Genomic DNA, 11,626 nt, shown 5'->3' with positions numbered 1-11,626 from the left:
AGCACGATGCGTCGTGCACTGGGGTGTGATGCACAGACGAATCTGTTGGAAGCATAAGGTGTTTATGATGCTGCGAAGCATGTGATTACGCCGTGGGACGCTGACGCCTTTCGTTGAGTCGTGTGACAGCATCCGAGATACTGCAGTCCGTTATCGCCGCCTGTCCACGTAATGCCACCGTCCACCCGCCAGAAACACCTTCTGTGCCACCCGCGCCACGCCAGCACTGTGGTGGACGAGCACCACTTCCTGAACGAGAGCGCCGCGCAGGTGCGGCTGGCGGCCGGCCTGCGTCCACTGCCGGCCCGCCTCACCGTCACCGTCCTCACCGGCAACTACCACGACGAGACTCTGCCAGCGGAGCTCAACGCCGCCTGGGCTGCAGGCGCCCGCCGCCTGCCGGGCCGCCGGGTGACCGTGGACGGCGCCGACGGCCGGCTGCTCTACCGGCAACCGGCCGAGCTGCTGCGCACCCTCCGTCGCGTCGTCAGGAGCCGCCGCGCCGAGCTAGCCGCGGAGCCGGAGCCGGGCGGCGCGACGGAGCCGGCCGAGCTGGCCGGCGCGGCGGGAGGGCCGGCGGAGCGGACCGGCGGCGAGGGAGGGCCGGCGTCGCCAGCTGCCGGCACGGCGAGTCCGGAGATCTGAGCTCTCGGGCAGGCCGCCGTCAGCGCTGCGGCCGCTGTATGCTGTTCGCGACGCCACGGCAGGTGGCCGCCGCTGCTCGGGGTGGCGCGGCGCGCCGCGGCTGCCGCGGGCCTCCAGTGGCGGCTGCCGGCCCGTGCAGCCGGACCGGCTGGGCTGCGGCAGCTGTGGAGAAAGACGCCGGTCTGCCCCGTTGATGGGTTCGGGCGCGTTTTTGGCAGTCATTTCGCACTCAGTAGTGAGCCGTTCACCGCTTTAGATGGCGTGAGGTGTCGCAATAGCAACAAACCTTTAAACGCTTCGCGTTGACAATCTGTTGCTGCGTACATTCCCGGTCGCGTTAGCTTCGGACTCTTGTTGTGCTGTGAAGAGCGGCGTGCGGGCGCGCTGGCTGGCCGCTGCAGGCGGCGGCCGAGCGGCGCCACTGGCCGCCAAACGCGCTGATCGGCTGTGCTTCAAAGGCTGACAGAGTTTGAGGTGGCGCTGCCATTTGGACACGTGTGTTTGCGTGTGACGCGGGCACGGGGTTCTGGTGCACTGCCAGTGTGAGGGGGGCTTGAGTTTTGGGCGGCTGATGCCGGATGTTGAAGCCATGACGTAGGACAGTCATATGGGGCAATGGCCAGCATTCCAGCGGTGTAATAAACTACGTGCTGGCATTGGCGGCTTTATGCAGGTGTGCTTGAGTTGATGTGAGGAGTGCGGGGATGGGCGAGGATTTCGAGATGGACAGCGGCACGTGATAACCATCAATCGCCTCGGCGCATCTTGTTGATGGTTTGGTGCGAATCGGCTGGCTGCTCATTCGAGTAGGTGCGGGCGGGTGACAGAATACGGCCATCACACATTGCGTCAGGGCGGTGTGAACACCGCACCACTGTACCTCGTGATCCAAGTCACCATCGAGTAATAGAGGAAATAACTTTTTGGCTCGTTCGGAAGCGATTTGCGCTATAAATTGCATAAATTACTATAAAACCTAGTCGGCACCCAGTGTACCTAGCCCAGTTATAACTAATATTCAACTTACTGTGCGGGTTGGCAACACCGTCGGATTTTGGCCGTCCGGGATGTCTCCAGCTCGACTCGAATTACCCAACTATGAGCGTCTATTGAGCGATGCCTTGCTCGCCAACCTCTCGTTCCTCCCAGCCCGCATCTCAACATCGGCGGTCCAGTCCGAGCAGGCGCCACAACCGGGATGGATTTCGGGTGCGGGTGCGCGGACCACCCGGCACCGTCCGCCGGCGCGCTGCGTACCGACACCGGAGCCGCCCGGGGGGCGGCGCCGGCCGCGCCGTGCCGCGCACTCGTAGGCACGCCGCCGTCATGTGCAGCCACCGACTCTTGAGCGTGCTGGTGCTGCTGGTGCTGGCAGCGGCCGCCTCCACTCAGCGGCTCGGCAAGGAACGCCGCACCCGAGTCCGCGACCAGGTGAGGCGCAGGGCTAGATGAGACGAAGCGCGTTGGAAGAGGCGCAAAGTGTCAGACAGGATCTAGGACGCCAGACGAGAGACGTCAACGCGAGCGCGGTTAGGATCGAGCGGGAACGAACCATAATGGAGCAAGGGGCTGAGAGTACAGCGATCCCGAATAGTGTCGCAGGCACCGCTCCTGTCGTAATAACACTAATTTTAGTTGAAGCATGACACGGTGGTAGATTCGGCCGCCTTATCCCTAAAGGCCAGTAACAAGTTTGGTGCTGCCCTTTCCACCTGAGTTGGACATAAAGGTGCAAACGTACCGATGACCGTGGTGTCCCGCCCAAGGTCATTCAGGTATAGCTACTGCCTGGCGTGCGAGGGCACAAATAGAGATGCCCGCATTTGCCGACAGGTGGAGTCGCTGCTGAAGAGCCGGCACGTCGGTTGGAGGCGCGAACCGCGGCAATATGTCGACCCGGCCTTGGTCGGCGGGCCTGACCCGCTCCAAGTGGAGGAAGAGGAGGAGGAGGAGGAGGAGGAGGAGACATTAGAGCCGGTGCCGCCTGAAACGGCTTGGCTGGCCGCAGAGGTGATGGCCGCCGACGCCGAGCGCCATGAGGAAGCCAAGATCGCGCAACAGCGAAGCAGCACCACAAAACAGCTCACCGGCTGGAGGGGGCTCCACGGCGACGTGATCGAAGCTATCGAGTTCTAGGCTATGTTCATGCTCCTAGCGGCTACCCATGCTATTCATATGAGGATTAATACGCTAGACGTGTAATTCTTTGTTCCATCGCTGAATTTGTACTCGCCGGCGGCCACCAAACAGTACACATTTATCTAATTTCTATAGTTAGTGCCTCTTGTGTTTAAATGATTAATCTGTTGTTATGAGTGGCATAATAAAGTGGAAGCACAGACGAAAAAATCATTGGCGGGCACGGGTCATGGCGTAGTTTCGTACTCATTTCAACGTGCTCCAGCTGCTCCCCTCCAAGCAAAAATGGCTATAAATTGCGTTTGGCGTGAAACGAGGCTGGGGTTCATGTCTGTCATATTCCGCCAAGCTCACTTGACCACAGAGATTTGCAAGACTTCGCACCTGGTGGGGGGCTTTAAGTGTTCCTGGACCAGAGCCCTTATCATTGTGTTCCTAGTGTTTCATCAAATTGTTTATTCATTTCTACTAAAAGCTTTGGACACCAGCTTCCACCACTATTCCACGGGAATCATCTTATGTGGGATAGTTTCCATCTACAAACACGATAAGGTTCTTCCTCCGCACAGAAATTCATCAGAAATTCACGAGACAGCTTAAGTAGTTGGGACCTACACACTCAGAACACCCCAAGGTTCTCCAACGAGTCGCTGAGACGAGAACTTTGAGCCCCAGTAAGATAGCATGGGGAGCGTTTAGCACACAACTGAAACAATCTGTCTCAATCGGTGGTGGTAGCACAAGTAATCCATCGCGCTATCCCGCGGTCGTCGGCAACCGCGGTTTAGTGAGACGGCAGCTACACAGCCGTGGTCGTGCTCGTGAGACGGCAGCTGCACAGCCGTGGTCGTGCTCGTGAGACGGCATCTGCACAGCCGTGGTCGTGCTCGTGAGCCGGCAGCTGCACATCCGTGGTCGTGCCCGTGAGACGGCAGCTGCATAGCCGTGGTCGTGCTCGTGAGACGGCAGCTGCATAGCCGTGGTTGTGCTCGTGAGACGCCAGCTGCACAGCCGCGGTCGTACTCGTGAGACGGCAGCTGCACATCTGTGGTCGTGCTCGTGAGACGGCAGCTACACAGCCGCGGTCATCATCATGGGACGGCAGCCGCACAGCCGTGGTCGTGCTCGTGGCAAAGGCTTGCCCTTCGACAAAGTTGACCATTGCTGACAGTGTACTGTGCTCAAGAGAACTGAAGACAAAGTCGCGAGATTTCATGAGACCATACAGCACTAGAGTGAGATAATACGACACCACACGGGAAATAAGGCTACCCACAAAGCACCGTGCTCGAAACAGATCTGGCACACCTCCTTACATTTTGGCATATGGATATTACCACTTTTCCACACGAAAAACATGTTTGCCTTCCATGCCAAAAGCACATGCAAATAATGCACCACAGTTAAGGCAGCATGGGCGCTAGGCAAATATTGAATGTGCACCAATAACAAAGTCTAACAGATATCCAGCCAGGGTATGGGCCGCAAGGAGCAGCGTGACACACGCCCAGCATACAAAGCGGAAGGCCCGCCTGTAGCGAAACAAAAAACTGCATGAGAAACGCCCAAATCACTAAACCGGATCTCGCATGGTCGTCTCCACTCAGGCGAAGTTCCAAGAGCCAATGCTCATGAGCAGGGTAACGCGGCCACGAACTCCCGATGCGCCTTCAGATCTGTCCGCACCGCGGCGGGAGCCCGCACCACCCGGCCGGCTCCCGCGCTCCCGCTCCCGTGTCAGGCCGGTCACGCCGTGCACTTGAAGCACGTGGACAGGAAGTCCTCGAAGCCGATCTGGATCATGCCCTTCATGGCGGAGTCTCGCGCACGGAAGGCGTTCGTCAGGTTCTGCAGCTGGATGCACGACAGGATGAAGTGGTCGACGGTGATCTGGCCGGACTTGTTCACGTCGTACTTCTTCAGCACGCTTTCAGCGAAGGCCGGTGACAGGCGGTAGCCCATCTCGGCGAAGGCTGCCGAAGCGAGGGCATCCTTAGCGGGCTATGCGCACGAAGTGTAATTGAGGCCTCGCCGTGTCCCACTCACTGATCGCCGGTTCACAGTTGCCTGGCGCGAACGGTGGCCCATGCGCATGAGAATGAAGACGAGCTAGACTTTAGAGTCGAGACATAACACAGGAAAAATTAATAGACACGGTCGTGAGCCAAACTTTGGACACAGCAATATCAAACAATTAGCATCGTTTGACATAGCTCTTAAGTTGAGTGCAAACAAAAACAACATCTTGCCTGACACCCGATTCTGAGCAGCACGCTGAAAGAGTTGTGAATGGTGCATCATTGAAATGCTTATGGGAGATAGGAAAAACACTGGGCGGAGGATTGGAATACGAACGGGCGACAAACAAAGGCAGTCGATCCGTACCTTGCTGCAGCTCTTTGGCATCTACGCTCGACGACTTGTTAGTGTCATACTTCTGGAATGCTGAGATCCAGGCATTGACATAGTTGAACAGATGGCCAAATTCGTTTATGTCGACAGTATCGTTTCCGTCCTTGTCAAACATCCCTGGAGCAAAACAAACGAATGACTCAAGCACACAGCAACACTGTCGCATAACGATGTGTCAATGAAAGTATGGAGCTATGCTTAAATTTGGCAAAGACCCTTCTTCAGATCGATCTTGTGGCAGATCTATCTTGTGACTTAGTGCTTTGGCTCTGCCAAAGCACTAAGTCAAGACTCCAGCTGTCTGGCGATAGCAATCATGGCAGCCACAGAAGCCACAGCTGCCACAAAAGCCACAAACTGAAATACATGTGCACAGTGTTGGAAAACTTGATGTTTCCTGGTATGATGCATACCAGGAAATTTTGTACTCCAGGATTGTGACTAGGTAAAATGAAATATTTTGGACTCCATAATGATACAACAAGAACAGCTTTTGGAAGACCTCATTTTACCTCTTTGTGTCAGGACAAAATAGAACCAGAAGATGCAACACCCCGAGACTTAATGCTTCGATCAGGAGCCATGTATTGATATCTACAAGAGCACAAATCTTGCACCCACCAGACTAAGATGCCCAATAGCAAGCAGCCTGTGTTGCCACCCAGGTATATGATAAACCATGTATGGAAATATGAAAAATAAGGCACGTGAATGTTGAATGGAATCGCTTTTGAACAATACCGGGAAATGAGAAACGAGTACCAGAATCGCACCGGTCTGTAGATTAGCAAAGCTCTCACTTCCTATGCCTTACGCAGACCAACTCAAACTTGAACATGACTCAACCTACCATTGACGACGGATCGCATTAATTACCAGGGATGCAACGAACATTCATAGAAAACCACACGCCCAATCATCTACCGCAGACGGCCGCCTACCCGAGCGCCACAGCTGTGTCATGGCAATGCGCATAAGATAATCATTCGCAATTCAGTGTCGGAAACGTCTCAACTATTCAGTGGCTTGTGCCCGCCTCCCAGCTCAGGATGGAGGCTGAACATAGCAAAACTCTCCAATTGGTTTTAATGATTCGCCTCCTTGTGACTGATTTGTCAAGAGCATGAATATTCTACTCGCGCCCATGTCTTGAACAGATTTGTCAACATTTGGAGGGTAGCTGTATAGAGATGGGCATCATGATTACGAAGAAGGACTTATTTGTTCTCATAGAGAGCTGCCATGTGGTTGGGTTTTTGGGCACTTCCTGGTATCCGGTGTGCAAAAATGTTACGGCAGCTGTGGATTTAAACCAAGTTAAATTTGTCACTTAAGGGTGTAAAATTAAAGCTGGTAATTCAGGTTTTACAAAAATACCCTTTTAAGTCGAAAAAGTTGCTCTAAATAGCCAAAAAACTGCTCGGAGACAGTCATCTCCTCTGACAAAAACCCAGGACACCAGAGTAGCATGAACCCACAACTTTTGCCCGCCAGTTAAGGAGAAGGGTTAATTATGACATAAACATCAATTGCTTGCAACATAAATTACCATATTTCGCACTGATATCGGTTCAAGCGCATCAAAATCCATTAATACCTTGCATTATCCGCCGGAGCCAGCGGAGTGACTGGCTCTGATCCCTTTTGGCCGGCCTGCACGGGTCTGTCAGGCATTGTACTTGCGCTGGCTCGGCAAATCGGTTAAGAGTGCTGCCTGTCTCTATTGTTCAGGTGGGACGTGCATGGCCTCTCGTGTTGACCGGGAATGGGAAGGTGGAGGGCATGAATGTTGAGCTGTTTTTAAAACCAGTTAGCTGGTGGAGCGTGAGTAGCATGACCGTGGTGGAGCGTGAGTAGCATGACCGTGGTGGAGCGTGAGCAGCATGACCGTGGTGGAGCGTGAGTAGGTGGCCGTCTGTGGCATGTTCGTTTGTATTTTTTGTGTACCATTTTCGTCTGGCTGTGCGCATCATGCCCACCCTTCATTTTGGAGGGTGTATAAGCCCGGTGTGTAGCTACCTTCCATTGTGGAGAGTGTATAAACCCGATGCATAGTTACCCTCCATTTTGGAGGGTGTATAGACAGAGCCTTTCATAAATTGCAAACCAATGTATATGCACATGTGTTTCATAGTACAGAGTATGAGACTGTGTTGTTTCAATGTGCCATGTTTAAAACTGATGTTTCCTTTCAGTGTTTTTAGTGCTTTTACATGAATTGCTGCATATGAAAAGTGGCCGTTTTGTTGAGTGCCACCCATTGTACTATTATCTCTCAAAGATAATATAAAGTTGTAATGACCTGCAGTGCTTGAATGATTTTGCACTCCACTATAGAAAATTTGTACTCTGCTACCAGGAAAACTTCTGGAATTTCCAACACTGCATGTGCATGATCACTACATTGGAAGAACGGCACCAATGGCAGTTTAGTTGGCAGAATTTGCACAACTGACGGAACTGTTGCACGGAAATTCACAAATCAGTGTAGGGAACGTGACGGCCTCTGGGTCTGGACACAGGACAGGCGTGCCAGGCCCAGCAATTGCAGTCGACGACATCAATATGCTTATGACTTACGTTTTGGTCATCATCACTGAGAAAACTGCAAATGCTTTGGGAGGGTGTTGGAGAGAGATAACTCACACATGTGCCTGGCTAGTTTGCATGGACTTACCTCCGTCTGTGAAGACCTAAGAGCCCCCACCGCTCGGTTTCCCAACCAATGCCTCAGCTGTTTGTCCCCATAACGCATTTGGTCAGTGTATCTACCCTCCGACTCACCAAACCTTGGCGGTATGGCTTCGAGTCGCCTAGGGTGCAAGCTATTTGCCCCTGTTGGTATGGCCTGTCACCGGTGGTAGCGGCTGCTCCAGAGGTCAGATAACGCCAGGAAGCGGAGAGGACCGTGCCCAGCATTGCGACCGTGTAGTTTCCGCAGTAAAATGACGTCACTGACCCATAACTCCCAGATCAGATGGTGGGTTCAGTGCTCACACAAGACAAGCTGATTATGATGGCTCTGATTCCAGGAGCCTATTGAACCAAAAGGTTTAAACCAAATATTTAAACATGGGTGTTGTTTGGCCACACAGTGTTGTATTTGTGGCCCCTACAAGCATGGCAGATAACCAGTGAAATTGGCATAACCTGAAGCCACAAGCTAAGATGGTATTGACTACTTCCCAGCCAAACCCAGGCACACCTGTGAGTTGTACAGTGTTAACTGCTTGGTGATTTGTAGAAGAGACATTCACATAGCCTGGTGGTTGCTTTTGATTTTTGCTGATCCCAAAAAACAGTTATGGAACCTCAAAATTGCTTTCATAATGGGTTGACCTGTTGGCCTGTGGCAAAAACAATGCTATCAATAGATCCTGTCAGATCAGACAGTATTTAAGGAAATGACAATACAGCACTGATTATTTTCCAGAGAACTGCACTGCACTACTTGCTTTTAAAAAAACATGTAACAGGCATCAGACACTACCTTCAAGATGCATGGAGCTGGCATCACAGATACTACTATCTACATAGCCACAGAAAGTCAGTGCCATTCAAACATAATATTTTTACTGTCTATCCTAGAGCATTGGTAAACATTATCACTCATAAGATTGTGGAAAAACAATACTTCACAAAAGAATGTTTAAATTATCTATATATCTAGTGCACATGAGTAGTGCATATTCCCAGCACAGCTTAACCCTTTATCAACCCAGATACCTTAGAACCAAACATGAAAAAACTGGCAAGGCAGTGATACACTTACGAATCATCATCCTGCAGCATGAGATGTCAAACTTCTGCCAGTTGCCAGAGGAGAGCGCCTGCTGCAGTTCCTGCGCAGTTATGCGGCCCGAGTTGTCCCGGTCCACTGTTCGGAACCATGTAGCAGCCTTAGGATCCAGACCGCCACTTGGCTGCTGGCCCTGGAAGCCAATCAAAGCCATGAAGTTGTATCATATATTAGTATATTTATGCTCTAAAGCAGCATGTTACTTCCACCTAGAAAACTTTTCCCGGTCAGGGTGTACTTTCCTACCTAACGTTAGAAGAAATCATTGTACACCATTCGTCGTGTTTAAGGCATGACATATCGTAAATAATCTCAAAACAGGTAGAATCATGTTCCTACCTTCGAATTTCAATAACTTCGATGGCGGGCCCCCGAGCGCCGCGCGCACCGCACCGCCTGGACTCCCCAGCGCCGTTTCCGCGTTGCCGTTGCGTAAATACAATATTTCTGCGTACCAAGAACTGTACAAAATGTACGGGACCAAAGTAAACCATTCGTCATGTTTAAGGCAGGACAACCATAACCTAACTGCGAACCACAAAAATATTTACTGAACATAAACCATATTTACCATAACCATATTTACCATATAAACCATATTAACTGCGAACCATACTATAAACCATAACTATAACTAAACTATACTATATAAACCATACTATAACTATAAACCATATTTACTGCGAACCATAAAAATGTACCGGACAAGGTAGCAAGAATCCATGAAATTTGATCCTCGACGCCAACGGGACCATGGGTTGCAGGGGGATTGGGTGGGAAATGTCAAGCAAAATGAGAACATGGCAGCTAAATAAAAGCTCACTATATGGCACCTATATATGGCATGGAACATGGATGCCAATGAGATGCTGGGTTGAAGGGGATATAGGGTGGGGAGGTTAGGTTAGGTTAGGTTAGGTTAGGTTAGGTCAGGTCAGGTCAGGTCAGGTCAGGTCAGGCTAGCTTAGCTTAGCTTAGCTTAGGTTCTGGTCTATTCTCAGTTAGGTTAGGTTAGGTTAGGTTAGGTTAGGATATGTTCTGGACTATTCTGGCCTGCGTGTTTCATAAATGTACCTAAACTCGATAAGAAACGATTTTGGTTGCTTTATTATTGTTACCTTGGTCCCGTACATGTTTTATGGTTCTTGATAAGCAGAAATATTGTGCGTTCGCAACAACGTAGAAACGGCGCTTGGAAGTCGAGGCAGTGCGGTGCGGGGCGTGCGGCGCTCGGGAGCTCGCTATCGTATTTATTAAAATTCGAGGGTAGGAGCATGATTCTACCTGTTTTGAAATTATTTACGATATGTTCCGCCTTAAACAAGACGAATGGTTTACCTTGGTCCCGTACATTTTGTAGAGTTCTTGGTAAGCAGAAATATTGTATTTACGCGACGGCAACGCAGAAACGGCACTGGGGAGTCCGGGCGGTGCAGTGCGCGCGGCGCTCCGCCATCGAAGTTATTGAAATTCGAAGGTAGGAGCATGATTCTACCTGTTTTGAGATGATTTACGATGTGCCGCCTTGAACACGACGAATGGTGTGCAATGATTTTTTCTAACGTGAGGTAGGAAAGTACACCTACACCCTTTTCCCAAAGCCCCATTCCATTAAATTTATGGTCTAATGCAAACATTTTTTCTCAACCCGCAAAATGCATTATTTTAGGACCAAGGCATGGACACATTTTGTAAACAAACACAACAAAAGCTGAGACATATCCAAATTTAATAAACTAACCATTTCAATCTACCAATCTGGTGACCATCAAACAGACAGGGGCCCATCATAATGTGTAATATTATACTTGCCCACCCCCAACATTTTTTTTTTTAAATGCAGCTACAAGACTACCAGAAAAATAAAGAGAACCCTGATCATGACATGCAAAAAACATCATACAAAGCTACTGTGGGTAGGGTACCTAATGCCCAAACTATGACATGCACATATTATGTTGAACGCTTGAGGCATTACCAGCTGCAGGACATGTATGCCATAAACCTGAGCCATCAAAGTTTGGTGCAGTCACTACCAATTTCAGGGCGCAGAGAAGCAATGTTGCACGGAATTAGCATAATGCAGGCAATTCAAGACACACTTATCATTATTCTGTCTTACAATAAGAAATAAAATACCAGTGGAATTTGGCCTGGCCTCATTCTGGGGCACACAGAGTTCAGCGAAGTGATTTTTGCAGACTGGCTTCATGCTGCCAAAAAAATGACCATTGGAACAATAAAAAAAACATTTGTCTGCATGGCCCATCTGCCTTAATGCAAACTTTGAAAATGCTAGGCCTGGTTCTTACAGGGTAGTTCGCCATCGAAGTAGCCTTGAAAAAGCGGTACTGCAACGTATCCGTCTCCTGCAGACTTGAGATTGCACTACTGCTGGAGGAAAGAAATGTTGGGCCCCAGTATATATTCCACCGTGTTACCGCAGTCGTCGATGGCCACAACAACACGGGAATGACGGAACACTGCGGAACGCTTCCACCAATACCCGACCGTCGCCTCCCACCAATCTAAAAACGTTGTAAATGATATCGTTCTAAGAGAGCGGGCGTGGTAGAAAAGGTGGCTAATGGCGCTAACGTAACGATCGCGCCATAATGCACTACTTAAATA

The 11,626-nt window shown here is 50.6% G+C and overlaps 2 protein-coding genes across 2 annotated transcripts; one reads left to right on the top strand and one right to left on the bottom strand.

The window, feature by feature from the left end:
* The first annotated feature begins 1,963 nt into the window (after positions 1–1,963).
* LOC119093953 (uncharacterized) lies at positions 1,964–3,162 on the top strand. Its single transcript, XM_037216975.1, has 2 exons — positions 1,964–2,076; positions 2,479–3,162. The coding sequence occupies exons 1-2, from the start codon at positions 1,972–1,974 to the stop codon at positions 2,779–2,781; spliced, it is 408 nt and encodes a 135-aa protein (XP_037072870.1). The 5' UTR covers positions 1,964–1,971; the 3' UTR covers positions 2,782–3,162.
* Positions 3,163–3,942: 780 nt separating this feature from the next.
* On the bottom strand, positions 3,943–11,538 carry LOC119093952 (peflin). Its single transcript, XM_037216974.1, has 4 exons — positions 11,308–11,538; positions 8,969–9,128; positions 5,170–5,313; positions 3,943–4,757 (listed from the first exon to the last, which is right to left on the bottom strand). Exons 1-4 carry the CDS (start codon positions 11,320–11,322, stop codon positions 4,531–4,533), a joined length of 546 nt encoding a protein of 181 aa, XP_037072869.1. The 5' UTR covers positions 11,323–11,538; the 3' UTR covers positions 3,943–4,530.
* Positions 11,539–11,626: the final 88 nt, after the last annotated feature.

This window comes from Pollicipes pollicipes, unplaced genomic scaffold (assembly GCF_011947565.3).
Source record: "Pollicipes pollicipes isolate AB1234 unplaced genomic scaffold, Ppol_2.1 Scaffold_4002;HRSCAF=4701_pilon_pilon_pilon, whole genome shotgun sequence".
Lineage (NCBI taxonomy): Eukaryota > Metazoa > Arthropoda > Thecostraca > Pollicipedomorpha > Pollicipedidae > Pollicipes > Pollicipes pollicipes.
Note: the sequence above shows the minus strand (reverse complement) of the source record. Positions and strands in the feature narration are given on the sequence as shown.

Excerpts from the sequence above, each read along its gene's own strand:
- LOC119093953 (XM_037216975.1), top strand. The coding sequence starts at position 1,972 with ATGTGCAGCCACCGACTCTTGAGCGTGCTGGTGCTGCTGGTGCTGGCA. Across the intron at positions 2,077-2,478 it reads GCACCCGAGTCCGCGACCAG|GTGGAGTCGCTGCTGAAGAG; the intron begins GTGAGGCGCAGG and ends ATTTGCCGACAG.
- LOC119093952 (XM_037216974.1), bottom strand. Across the intron at positions 5,314-8,968 it reads ATGCTGCAGGATGATGATTC|GGATGTTTGACAAGGACGGA; the intron begins GTAAGTGTATCA and ends GTTTTGCTCCAG. Across the intron at positions 4,758-5,169 it reads TGCCAAAGAGCTGCAGCAAG|CCTTCGCCGAGATGGGCTAC; the intron begins GTACGGATCGAC and ends TCGCTTCGGCAG.